The 12859-nt window shown below is 45.3% G+C and overlaps 1 protein-coding gene across 2 annotated transcripts; it reads left to right on the plus strand.

Annotated features, from left to right (window-relative positions):
- Window positions 1-1643: 1643 nt before the first annotated feature.
- Window positions 1644-6084, plus strand: LOC101066953 (homeobox protein OTX2-A). 2 transcript variants are annotated; one of them, XM_003971532.2, is made up of 4 exons: window positions 1644-1736; window positions 3894-4071; window positions 4249-4400; window positions 4589-6084. In XM_003971532.2, exons 2-4 carry the CDS (start codon window positions 3975-3977, stop codon window positions 5243-5245), a joined length of 906 nt encoding a protein of 301 aa, XP_003971581.2. In that variant the 5' UTR covers window positions 1644-1736; window positions 3894-3974; the 3' UTR covers window positions 5246-6084. The 2 variants fall into 2 exon arrangements, with proteins under 2 accessions (XP_003971581.2, XP_029705894.1); XM_029850034.1 differs by lacking the exon at window positions 1644-1736 and adding an exon at window positions 2358-2608.
- The last annotated feature ends 6775 nt before the right edge of the window (window positions 6085-12859 follow it).

Here is a 12859-nt window from a genome sequence, read left to right on the forward strand (position 1 = left end):
TGGCGCCAATCGATCGCAGCAGGTTGTGTTTAACATGAAAAAGGTAAAAATAAAGAGGCCTTTACATCCTTTGTCTGTCTTCTCCTTTTTGTGCCAGGAGCACCTCCCGTCTGGAGCCCTGGAAATATGGTAATTCAATATGTTTGGACGCTTTGGTTTGTTGTAGAAGCATTGACGAGTTTATCGCCTCCGCCGTCGTGTCCATCAATAAATCTATCGGCGCAAACTTGGAGGTGCAGATGGTCAAAAGCAGGCCTTCATACGTGACTCCAGCAGATGGGATTTGTCATTGATTTGACCTTGAGATGGACCACTGAAGAGACTCCGGGGGAAGGTTTTGATGTGAGAAACGGTGATATTATGGGATGTTAGGCAGCAAACAACAACAAAAAAAAGCTGCTGGAAAACAGAGCAGGCAGCACATCAGACCCTCCTCATTCCGGCCGGCATTATCCAGCTCTGCGTGTGAGAGCGCGCTATCTCAGTCCCACGATTCTTAGCCTTCAATTCGTCTCCCTGACAGCAGGAGAAACCGTGACTTCATCAATTGGCCCGCAGACAGGGGGAGGGCACATCGCCACAGACGTTAACAAGCGACTTCACCTTTTTACAACCACGGCCCCGTTTAGCTCAAACACTCCCCAGGGCTATTAGATATTTTCTGATGAATTATATATCAGAGCTAAAGATGAAAGCACTCGGCGGGAGCCAAAAACATATAGCTGTGGGACAACAAGGCAACCAGATAGCATTTAAGTGTGCTTAGGCTGTTTGTTTAACTGGGATCGCTGGGGGTAAATGGGAAAACTCTATCGTGCTGCTTTACAGGAATATGAACAGTTGTTATAATTAAATGCTGTTTAGCGTTGTTACTATAATTAGTAGCATTGCCAAAAGAAGAAAAAGGTGTCATAAAATCAACAAATGTTCCTTCCGCGCCACCATCTTTGACCTGAGGTGTTTAATAAACGATGATAGGGGACTCTATAAAGACTGGAGTGCATACAGCAACGTATTGATTGTGTCTAAGAGCCCAGCAGCCCCACAGTCTGTTCATCTGGCATGTTTTCTCCTAATTAGTTTTCTAACCTGCTGCTTGTTGGGGAGGAACCTCCATCCTGGGCCGCACCATGAGGCCAAAGTTCCTCCATGAAATGAAAGAAAAACATCTTTGTTTTTTAAAGTGTAATAGCTATAAACTGGGTGTGTGGGGTGTGTGTGTGTGTGTGTGTGAGGGGCGTAGAGGTTCTCAGACCGAGTTTTCCCCCCTCTCTTAAATCTCCTTTACAGGGTTACACAGAATCAAACCGTGACACATCCACGGGGAAGTTATTTTCACCTCCCGCTGACAGAGTTGCCTCGGTTTTGCTTGCTCAGCGCTTTTTGACAATTAAATCTGCTGGCTTTAAATCTTCTGGTCGGATTTGTTTCATGCATTCATCGGTTCAGTGGCCTTGAAATAATAATATTGAAAGATATGTGGAATATTGAGGTGATGGCGGCCACCTGCAGAATGCTTGACTGAAGCAGCTGCGTTTTTGCGCACCTCCGTCCATCATATTTCCTCTCTTTTCCATTGGTGGGTGGAATTTCTGGCAGTCTGCCTCTCTGTGTATAAATACTGAGCATCTCTTATGCACGTCCAACAAGCCACCGAGAGGGAACCAACCTTGCTGAAAACACTGGGCGATTGGAGATTTGTTTTTGAATCGAACTGTTAAATATCGGCAATTAAAGTAAGTGGCTTATTTAATTTGCGGTTTTTGGAGCATTTCAGTAGCTACAGGGCCTGTTTTAGATAGTGTTAACAGTTAGTCGGCGTGAACTTAAAGCCCAGGGCGAGCTAATTGAGGAGGAGTTCTTTTAAAAGAAAAAAAAAAAAAAACTTTGCTCCGGACCGCAGACTCGCAAGTAAAGAAGCACTCGAGCGATTAATGACGGACGTGGAGCAGCTCCTCTTCAGATAATGGCCGCACTCGAGTTTGGGGTTTGACTACAAACTCTGGACCTTTTCAAGCGGATAAAAAGGCCAACTGGAGTCTTGATTAGCACTATTTTATTTAATTGAAATAACTGTGGGAGTAAAATATGATATCAGATTTAATAAAATAAATGATCATTTATTACTATTGCCAACAACAACAGCAACGATAATAATAATAATAATAATAATAATAATAATAATAATAATAATAATAATGTGCGTCTTGTCGGTTTGTGGATGCGCTGGGGGGTTTCGGGGGGTGTCTGGCAGTCAGCTGGTCTGATAAATACAATACCAGGCTTTGTTTTATTTTCGTGACGCAGAAAATTGCGGGGGTCTGGATGCGGAGTCGTGGCTGGCGTCATGTAATCAGGCCAACGCGTGCCGTCCGGATTATCTCGTTAATTTCTTACAGAAGGAACAGAAAGACGTGGAGAGAGCAGGAGAAACCCTCCCGCAGCCCATAATAATCATAATTAATGGCATGGGTGCGGGCCATGTTATTGAACGGATGCGGCGCAAACGGCAGCAAAGAGGAAAAAGGTGGCAGATTGAGGGATCGAGTGGCCGTTATTGGCTCTATATAAAACGGCCCCCCGCCGTCCTGGGAACTTTATTCTACAGGTAGGTGTCACTGAAAACGTTAGCAGTGGATCCAGACAGCAGCATATGGTAAAACTAATTAGCTACTAATGAAAATAAACTTCTGATGAAGCCTATTGCGCATTACTCGTTTATGGGTTTAATAACCTCACGCAAGCAGGTTATTATTTGTAATAATGCTAGTTTACAACCTAAAAAAAGACAGAAATTGAACAACAATTTTAACATTTGTGAGTTTTTTCTGAAATAATTTTGCTTTGATTTAGTTTACTACAATCAATAATATATATATATTATTAATGCATTACATTTATTACCGATTTCTAAAAGGTTTGCTTTTAATTACTCAATCACTTCTTCGTTATTAACATTAAAAATAATACAATTAGTGGCGGAAATCAATGACTCTCGGGGTAAAAACGTTTTCTCCTTTAACAGCAAATTTAGTGGGTCATCTCCTTGTTTATTTAGATTAAATGCTTCTCTCTAATCAACACTTTTCGATAGTCTCGCCTTCCAAATCTAATTACTGGGAGCAATTCATTAGGAAAGGGTGTGTGTGTGCGTGCGGGGCGGGGGTGCGTGCGGGAGGAGGGCCGCTCAGAGGAGAGTAATATGTCAGCATTCACTTCGGGGGAATGCCTCCGTGTTCCTAATTATTTGTTAAAAGTTCCCCTTCGTATTATAATTTACAGTTACATTTCAATGTACAAGAGTTTTATGGGGAAGCGACAATAGTTGGGGATCTATAAATGAAGATGCTCGGCTGGAGCTGCAGGAGCGCGCAGTTTGCAGCATCGACCTCTTTGTTTGTTTCCTAAAGTCTTTTGTTATCAGCATTACTTATCAGTCAACAGTGAGCTTTGTTTCTGCAAATGGCCCCCCAATCAGCTGTCTATTAAGCTGCGCCTAACCTGTGGGTATATGCTAATCAAGGGCCCGGTTGGGGCCCAGCGCCTGTGCGCATTTTAACGACAATGTTTTGTTTTGGTGCTCGAAGAGGAGTGCGTTTGGGAGAGAGGTGGAGGGGGAGAAGAGGCGGGGTTATAGTAGCAGTTAGTGTGTGTGTGTGTGTGTGTGTGTGTGTGTGTGTGTGTGTAGGGGGGGTGATGGCGTAAGCGCCTGTCAGCCAGACAGAGCATCCTCACTCCGGCAGGGACAGCTGGGGGTCTCCACTCGCCTTTTAAGAGCCCAGCTCGCCCGAGGATGCCCACTTTTTAAAGCTGCCGCGGTGCGTAAAGGCTGCGCGTGAAAATACACCAGAGTCCGGGTAACCTTTGCCTCTCCGCTTTGCGCCTTTCTCCAGGTTCATCCGTGCGCGGATCAGCAAGGATTACAATTTTTTTTGGCATTTTTTGGGGGGCTTTTCTTCTCGCCGGCCGTCAGCATGATGTCCTATTTGAAGCAGCCGCCGTACACGGTGAACGGACTGAGCTTATCTACCTCCGGAGTGGACCTGCTGCACCCTTCAGTGGGATATCAAGGTAAAAAAAATAAAAAATAGCAACAGTAAAGTCAGGTTGTGCTGGTAGTTTGCAAGTGATTTAACCGTTTTTTCATTTTAAAGATAAATTGCGGCTTCGGCGTCGCTGCCGGGCTACGAAAATAACTTTTTACTGATACCAGAGATGTAAATAATCGATTTTCCTTCTTCTTATCAGCAACCCCTCGCAAGCAGAGAAGGGAGAGGACGACCTTCACTCGGGCCCAGCTCGACGTGCTGGAGAACCTGTTCGGCAAGACTCGCTATCCTGATATCTTCATGAGAGAAGAGGTGGCCTTAAAGATCAACCTGCCAGAGTCCCGAGTGCAGGTGAGCGTGATATTACTGAACCCCCCCTGAGACATTTGCCTTTTTTGTTTTTGAACATGAAATATAAATCACAATGAAATAAATTACAACTACTCTGTTTTATTTATTATTTTGTGATAAGTAGAACACCCAGTGTAGTTACGATAAAATAGGCCGTGTTTGTTAATATTCGCATATTTTTCTGCTAGGTTTGGTTCAAAAACAGACGGGCCAAGCATCGCCAGCAGGCCCAGCAGACCCAGTCCGGAGCGCAGAACAAGGCCGTCGCAAAGCCTCTGAAAAAGAAGTCCTCTCCGGTGAGGGAGGTCAGCTCAGAGAGCGGAGCCAGCGGGCAGTTCACCCCGCCTTCCAGCACCTCTCTCCCGCCTGTGAGCAGCAGCGGCGGCGGCGGCGGCGGCGGCGGCGGCAGCGCGGCGCCCGTTTCCATCTGGAGCCCCGCGTCCATTTCCCCGCTCTCCGACCCGCTGTCTACCTCTTCCTCCTCCTCCTCCTGCATGCAGCGCTCTTACCCAATGACCTACAGCCAAGCGCCGGCCTACAACCAGAGCTACACGGGCTCCTCGTCCTACTTCGCCGGGATGGACTGCGGCTCCTACCTTTCGCCCATGCACCACCAGCTGTCCGCCGCAGGCTCCACCATGAGCCCCATGGGCAACAACGGGATGTCCAACCACCTGAGCACCGCGTCCTCCCTGTCCTCGTCTGCGTACGGGGCTGCGGGGCTGGGATTCAGCGGGGACTGTCTGGACTATAAGGACCAAACGTCCTCGTCGTGGAAGCTCAATTTCAACGCCGACTGTTTGGATTACAAAGACCAGGCAGCGTGGAAGTTCCAAGTGTTGTGACAGGAGAAAACTATAAAAGACACCCTCGGAACTGCAAACTGTGAATTTAAAAAAAAGCAAAGCAAAACAAACAAACAAACAAAAAAGTCAAATCCGAGGCTGGGAGCAGCGAGCTGGCGATTTCTCCAAGCTCCAAATTCTACCTCGGACACAGCAGAGGACTGGCAGCCGGTTGTCTCACTTGTTGGGTTAATTTATTGAACATTCACACTGACTTCTCCTCCACTTTGATCAAGGACACGGAACAAATGAGTTGACCAAAAGGAGAAAAAAAGAATCAAAAGACTTAAAAGATCCAAAGCCTGACTGGGCGGAATTTGAGAAATAGGTCAGATTTTCTTCTAAGCTTCTTAAAGACTCCCCTCTCTTGTCTTTTCTTTTAATTTTTTTTCTTTTGAAAACGCTGAAAAGCCCTTTTGATCAAAGCGTCGTGCGTGAGCGTGTGCGTAAAGTGTGCGTGTAATAGAGAGCAGCATTGATATGAACACAGATGCACTATTAATTTATGAGAAATATGTTTAATCTTAGGTTACAGAGACAATCAGTCCATTTGCGCGTGTTCATAAATGTCCTTCTATGTTTTGACACATTTCCCAGTTTTTAGATTTCTGTTTAAATTGTGCTTCTTTGTACCTGTGTACACTTTTTTTCTCCCCACACCACAAAGACAACTGTGAATTTGACGGGTTTGTTTCCATGTCTCAACTGTGAACTGGTAAATTATTGCGAGGCTCCATTAGTTGAATGAAAATAGGGATTGCAGGGTAAATCAAGTCTATAGCAAGGTTCATGTAAAGGCCACAAACATATGACAATAAAGAAGACACGATAACACTTGTGTAAATCCATCTAATCTGTGTTTATTCCACAAAATACCCACACGACACGCTGCCATAATCTGCGGGGAAATCAATATAACCCCTAACATTTGACAATTTTTATGTGGTTGAATGTTCAAACCTTCTTTGTCGACATAAAACTGGCTTTAATTATCATCTCTGTACCAGTGAAACTCTTCATTTCTAATGGAATGTGAATTATGGCAGAACTATGTTAATCCCGTCTCGTAAAGAGGGATAATCCAAGATAGATAGATAGATAGATAGATAGATAGATAGATAGATAGATAGATAGATAGATAGTGCCGCGCGTTATGACGCGTGTTTAGACGGATTTTGCGGGAGAAACGTGCGTGAATTAATCCAACGACTCGTGCGGGGATTAAAGGTAAAAACCGAGTCGTGCTATCGGTCTAATTAGGACGTGACAGTCTCAGAATTCTGGATTTTCACCTCCAAGGACTTTATTGTCCGCTTGGCCCGCGTCTAATGTGGACTGTGGCTCAAGGCCGTCTGGAGACGCACAGATTTAACAAAATATCTCGGGTTGGATCTGAATTCTTAAGGTTTTGAGGCACGAAAAACGACTTGTAGTTCCTCCTTAAAATATGAGTAAAAAACAGCAATCCGGAAAATCTTTTTAATTATATCGAGACGATGTACAAACGTTAAAACCAGACTCAGACGTTTTGGACAGATTCGGCCAAAGTCGGTCCTCCTGCAGGACGAGCGGGGCCCCAGAGCATCCATTTGGTTTTAATTAAGCACAAGCGGCACTAAAGGGGGACATATGGGCCCGACAGACGCGCTTTATTAATCCCCTCATCATATTTGAGGATGTTAAACAATCAGAGAAGGAAGCCTCCTTTTAGTGGAGGAGCGCGCACATTTAGAGGAGGTTCGTCCCGAACAGCAGCTCTGAACTGCGGACTTCCGGTGATCTGCCGGGATGGTGGCAGATTTAAGCTCTCTCATTGAGAGATCCACTCTGAAAATGAACCCACTTCTCCCAGTGACTTCCGGGGGCCTCGTTCCATTTTTACTGAATAACTCAAAACACAAAATAAAGTCAATGTTTTTTATTTTATTTTATTTTTACAGAACTTTTTTTGCACATCAAATTGAATTAATGTAAAATCGATACATTCACTTCGAATTTTTATTGTATTTTTTTTTAAAAATTTAATACTGATTTAGATTAAAAGTAGGACAACCCTGAAAGACAACTAAAAAAAGAGATTTTAAACAACCGATCAGGATTTTCTGGCCTCTTCTCAACACCATACGGGTCAGATCTACAGAACAGACCCACCAAATGTTTGGATTGGATAATATCTCCATTTCAAAAGGTGTCAAACAATATCTTAAATGAACTCCCAGATGCTCGGGGTCGCCAGCAGCCGCGTGACTTTGTTTTCTCTTTCCAGAAGAAAAGACTGAGGGAAAGTTCTGGGGCAATCCTGTATGTTAATAAAGAGGGATACGGGCCCAATTCTCTGGCAACAGTTGCTTCAGATGAGCTGAATAGTTTGTTTTATTAGGAAGAGAAAATGGGAGCTAAACGGCCAAGTTGTGGGTGAGAATACAACCGAAATCTTTTGTTATGCATAAGCATGTGTCCTACATTCCCCCAGAGATGATGTCTATCACATATCAGCACAGTAACACATACATAATTCATCTGCACCAACAACAGTCGTGGAATCTCATTTGAATCCATGAGACAATAGCGCTCCTGTACTCCATTAGACTGGCGGTTGAGGATATGGTAAATGGGCAAACCTAAACACTCTCCCAGACCTCCTCGATCTGCGTTAAGCCACCTCGCGTTTAGCGTGATTTCATCCACACGGATTACACTATTTGATGGGATTAAACTCAGTTCTATCAGATGCACATTCTGAACGCTGCCATGCGGCGTTTTAATGGGACTTAAAGTGAGGCGGAATGTTCTTTTAATTGCTTCAAACACTCGGAGGGGCAGCGGAAGTTGCGTTGATTGCAAAGGAAGCGGCATCCCTGATGGAGGACAGAGAGCGTCCCCTCGGCTGGTGGACATTTCAGGGCAGAAATGCTGAACGTGAGCTTTTGGAGGAATGAAAGGGTTCTAAATAACACATTTGGAACATGCAAGAGATATCCAGAATTAATGATGTGCTGCTCCACAGCCCTTGTAACTGGTGTTGGAGCTCTGAAACTCTCATTTGCTCAAATTGGACTCGCAGCTAAACTGCACCAATTTATTCTCCCAGTAGTTTTAGGTTTTGGAGCATGTTTAATATATGTTTGGCTCTTTATCAGCTGGAAACACCTGAAAAAAATAGTTTCCCCTGGACCTGCAGAGTGGTCTTCTGGATATAAAAGGCTGCTTTCGTGCTCTTGCTGGTGTGTTTGTGTAGCAAATGTGGTGCGCTGCATGCTTGGTTTTCTCTTGGAATTGCACGTCCGCGTGGTTAAAAAGGCACTTTTTCATTAAAAAAAATGCTTAAATGTTCACATTTCAGAAAACATGGGTAGACAGACACAATCGCAGAGGTCAGAAATCTCATTATAGGTTTAAAGACAATCCAGCATATGCAAAATAAAATAAACGCTAAATTGGTGGTTCACGAATGTCAATGCCTATTTATGTCTTTTTCCTCCCATTTTTTTCTCCAAAGCATCCATTTAGCTTAGGACTTTGCAACCCCGGATTATGTTGACGGTGGACATTCAGCCAACAAAGCACTCCTGTTCCTATAAGAACAGACCATTAGCTGGAAAAAAAGATAAATCTTCTTAAAAGAGCCAAAGGGAGATGTTGTAATAACAGATTACATGCACTTAATAGCCAAATTTATATCCGCAAACCAGAGCTAAAAGCATTTGATGCTAACAGATGATTGAGTGACGTATTGTTTAGGAAGCTAGGAGAGACGAGAGAGGATGGAGCCATTACTAATGATCAAAACCCCTATTATTTTAACCTCTTATGTTATGTTGTATCAGGGATTACACAATAAACCTGCAAAACTTTATTAAACCTAAAATAACCATTCAGTCAGATGCTTATAGGGCAATTTTACACAAGAGAAACCCAGAGCTTCAACCTAACCCTCAAAAAAGCTGTTTTAAATGTAAATCGAGTGGATGGAAACCAGTGAAGTGCTCTGATTAAAACTGGGATTGACCGGTGCAATAAAAGGCTTCACGCCGAACATCAAACGTACATAAATGCAGAAAAATCAATTCAGTGTAATCAATCCACGCTCCTCAGATAAAGGACAATGGCACAAAAACAGGCCTGCGGCGTTCCGCAGCATCTGAAGGGCTCCTGTGGCGTTAGCTGTTCCTAGAAGGATACACCGTCTTCAAAATAAGGTCACATTGAGTTGTTAAATGCCGCCCTCAACTGTCAGACCTCTCCTGTACTTGTCTGACAATACAGATGTCAAAGGTCAAGGGGCCTCCCAGTGGAAGAAGAGAAGTGGGGAGCAGCTATGCAGAGCAGCACCTCGCGGAGCATCGCGGTTTACAGAAATAATCAGTTCTGCATATGAACCAACTGGATGATGTTCACAACACGATAATAATCAGCAAAGATGGATGTAATTACGCTGTAATAACGAGGGGAAAAATTAGATTTTACAATCATTCCAGTGAAATTGCTGTTGCTAACTGCTATATGGTGAAAACCGTTGATTCTCTTGTTTATTTGCCGTTCGCACAAGTTTATTCTTCTAAAAGTTCAAAGGAGAATTGAGAATTGGACGTTGATGTGTTGAAAGGGAGTCTGGATGTTCAGTAAAATCCCGTCTTCCTCCTGTTTCCTCCTGACTGGGCAGATGGAGAGGCAGGTAGCCTCGATGGCAGATGCCTTCTTCTCTCCCCACCTGTTAATGGCAGCGGCGAGCGTGTGTGCGTGTAGGGAGGAGGTGACCATGGAGGGACGGACCTGACACACAGGCACACGCACGCTTGTGTGTGTGTGCAGGTGTTTGTCTCGATGGGTGTCCCGAAGAGCGTTGATGCGTCTGTGGGTTTATGGATCAATCATCACATTTGTGTAAGTGTGTTAGTGGCCGAGGGGGCAGGAGGAGTGTGCCCCCTTTGCACCCCCGCCGCCGCCACACGCCTGGCCACCTGCTCCAGGATTAGAGAGCATGCGGATTACACGCGTCACAATGGAAATACACAAACACAAATATGTCCTCAGCCAACAAAGGACACACACACACACATGCACACGCACGGCATCGCCGCTAATCGCCTGTAGCAACTTCAGCCTTTTCCCAGTTTGGTGAAGGATGGCCGACGTGGCAGATGATGTTTGTGATGACTGACGCTGTCAGGAGGAGAGTTCAGAGCAATGGATTATTTCTTGACAGCGTCTTTCCACGCACGTGTCAGCATGCATGCGTGTGTGTGTGTGTGTGAGTGTGTGTGTGTGGAGGGTGGTGTTTGCCACGCCGGCTCTCCTGGCACCCACAACAGAATCTGTTGTCCTACTTTTCAACTCTCGAAAACACGCTGACGTCAGCCGACCCTCATCAGAACGTCGCCGGTATTAAGAGCAGCTGTGGCCTCTTGTTTTCTTTGTGGTGTGTTTAAGTGTCATTTTACAAAAAAAGATGCATTCATACGTGTCAGGGAGAATTTCTCAAGCCAGTTCAGAAAGAAAATACCAATATCAGCCAAATTCGATGAAATCCAAAGACCAGATTGGAGTGAAACGAAGAAAATTATGGGCTACTGGTCTGATTAAACCTGAATATATATATATATAAATATATACATATGCAGACTCATCACCTGGGAGATGAAATCTGTCTGCAGTTAGAGTCGTTTTTTCCAACGATTCCTCACCTTTTAAAGGGGGATATAATTAAGGACAGTCTGTGCTGTCAGAGTTGTGCTGGTTAATGTAAAGGACAGTTTTACTCTTGATTTGAGTGCGTGATGTAATCCAGTGCTTTCGCTGCTTCTAAAGAAATAAAAATGACATATTTGGACCAAACCATCCCCTGTAGCAACCTGTAGCATCAGGGTGTAGCATCAGTGTTGGAGGCTTCTGATTGACACCGCCCCCCCCCCACGCCTTTTTATGCCCCACAGGGCCGACAGGTTTGTTTTGCTAATGACCCCATCTCGCTATGACCTCATTTAGTTTGCGCTCGGTAATTGGTGGCACACTGACACACTGCGGTGTTGAAGGAGGGGCTCGCACGCCTGGGGGGGGCCCATCCCATTGTAAACATTCCTCCCTGACAAATAAGGTATTGTTATGGATCATTAACAGCAGTGAGGGTGGCAGAGAGACGAGTGTAGCGGGAGTGAGGTGTGCGTGTGTGGCGGGGGTGGGGGCCTCAACCTCTATATATCAGTCTGGATGGCGGGTGGACCAGAAGGGGTTTAATGTGCATGCACCAGGCGGTTCGTGCGTATGTGCCGGCCAGTGAGGTGTGCAGAGGGGGGCAGCTACTGGTGTAACTGGGCCTCTCATTCCTGCTTTTACACTGACGTATTAGTGGGAATAAAAAGGTTCCCTCTTGTAGACGGAGGCTGGTGGAAGGTGGAGCATTCAGCTTCTAATATGGCAAAAAAAAAAGATCCCAGCAAGCCCGTGTGAGTGTGTGGGGCGTCCTTATGATTTAAATAGTTGCTTTTTAATGTGAGACCTGCCTGGAGTCGAGCATGGGCTTCTCTGATGTCAGGTCTGCAAACATTATTCAAATGTTTGTGCTGTTAAGATGATTCACACGTGATTTTAGGCATTCGGTGTTTCTGGGTGACATGGTGCCGTCATGACTTGTGTCGATGTTATAAAGGTAGAACAGATGATAAAGGACGACATTTAAAACGGGATGCAAACATATTTAAAGGGCGCCTTCGATCGGGGAGGGGGAAATCCAGTCCTGGAGGGCCGTAATCCAGCCAGGATTTCTGTCCTACCAGGTAGAAAAACTTGTTCCAAGCAAACCTCGGCCACCCAGAACTGGATCTGGGCAGCACTGCCTAAATAAATAAAATAATTTATTGTCAGTAATTCCTTTTGCAACTTCCGGTGAGTCTTGGGGGGGTGTTGGGAAACAGTGTTACATAAGTTGTTGCACGTATGGTACTTCTACAGTCGTCCTGTCAGCTGTAGTTTCCTGTGTGGACGGGGACGCCTGCACGTGTCTGCGTTCCATCTAAAAAGAGCACGCACGTGCAGAAACACCTTCGGATGCGCAACACACAAGAGTAACCTTCCCTCCTTGGCTTTCATGGGTGGCAGGCGGCAAAGAAAGGGAAAAAACTCATCCCTGCGTCGCCTCTCCCGCTCTCCTCATCCCACTATCACATTGGACAGGGTCTGCTTATAGTGCGGCGCCAGCCAGCGGAGAATGGGAGAGAAAAGGTATTATGACAGCGAGGAGAGAAAAGAGAGGGAGCGAGAGAAAAGAGGGGCAGACAGGGTATTATGAGAGAGAGGGATGAGAGCAGTGAAGGCATTTGGAGTCTTTATTCGCCTTCCTAAGCCACGGGCTCTGCTCCCAATCCGATTGGTCGATACGGCCAGTCATGTAAATGAAATGCAAAGCAGAGAGACCCTGACTTCTCTTTGCCAATATGTGAGGCCCTTTTTCTCTCTTGCTCGGCTGATGGTTTCTTTCTTTTATCGGTGTGTCTCCTTCCCAACGTGAGGCCTTTCTCCCTCGCTATCGCGGCCCGCCGCCCTCCACCTCTGATTCTTCCCCTCTCTGTCTGCGAGATAATGATTCGCCTCTCCCCCCACCCTGTAAGAGCTGAACTC

The sequence above is a fragment of the Takifugu rubripes genome, chromosome 16, assembly GCF_901000725.2.
Source record: "Takifugu rubripes chromosome 16, fTakRub1.2, whole genome shotgun sequence".
NCBI lineage: Eukaryota > Metazoa > Chordata > Actinopteri > Tetraodontiformes > Tetraodontidae > Takifugu > Takifugu rubripes.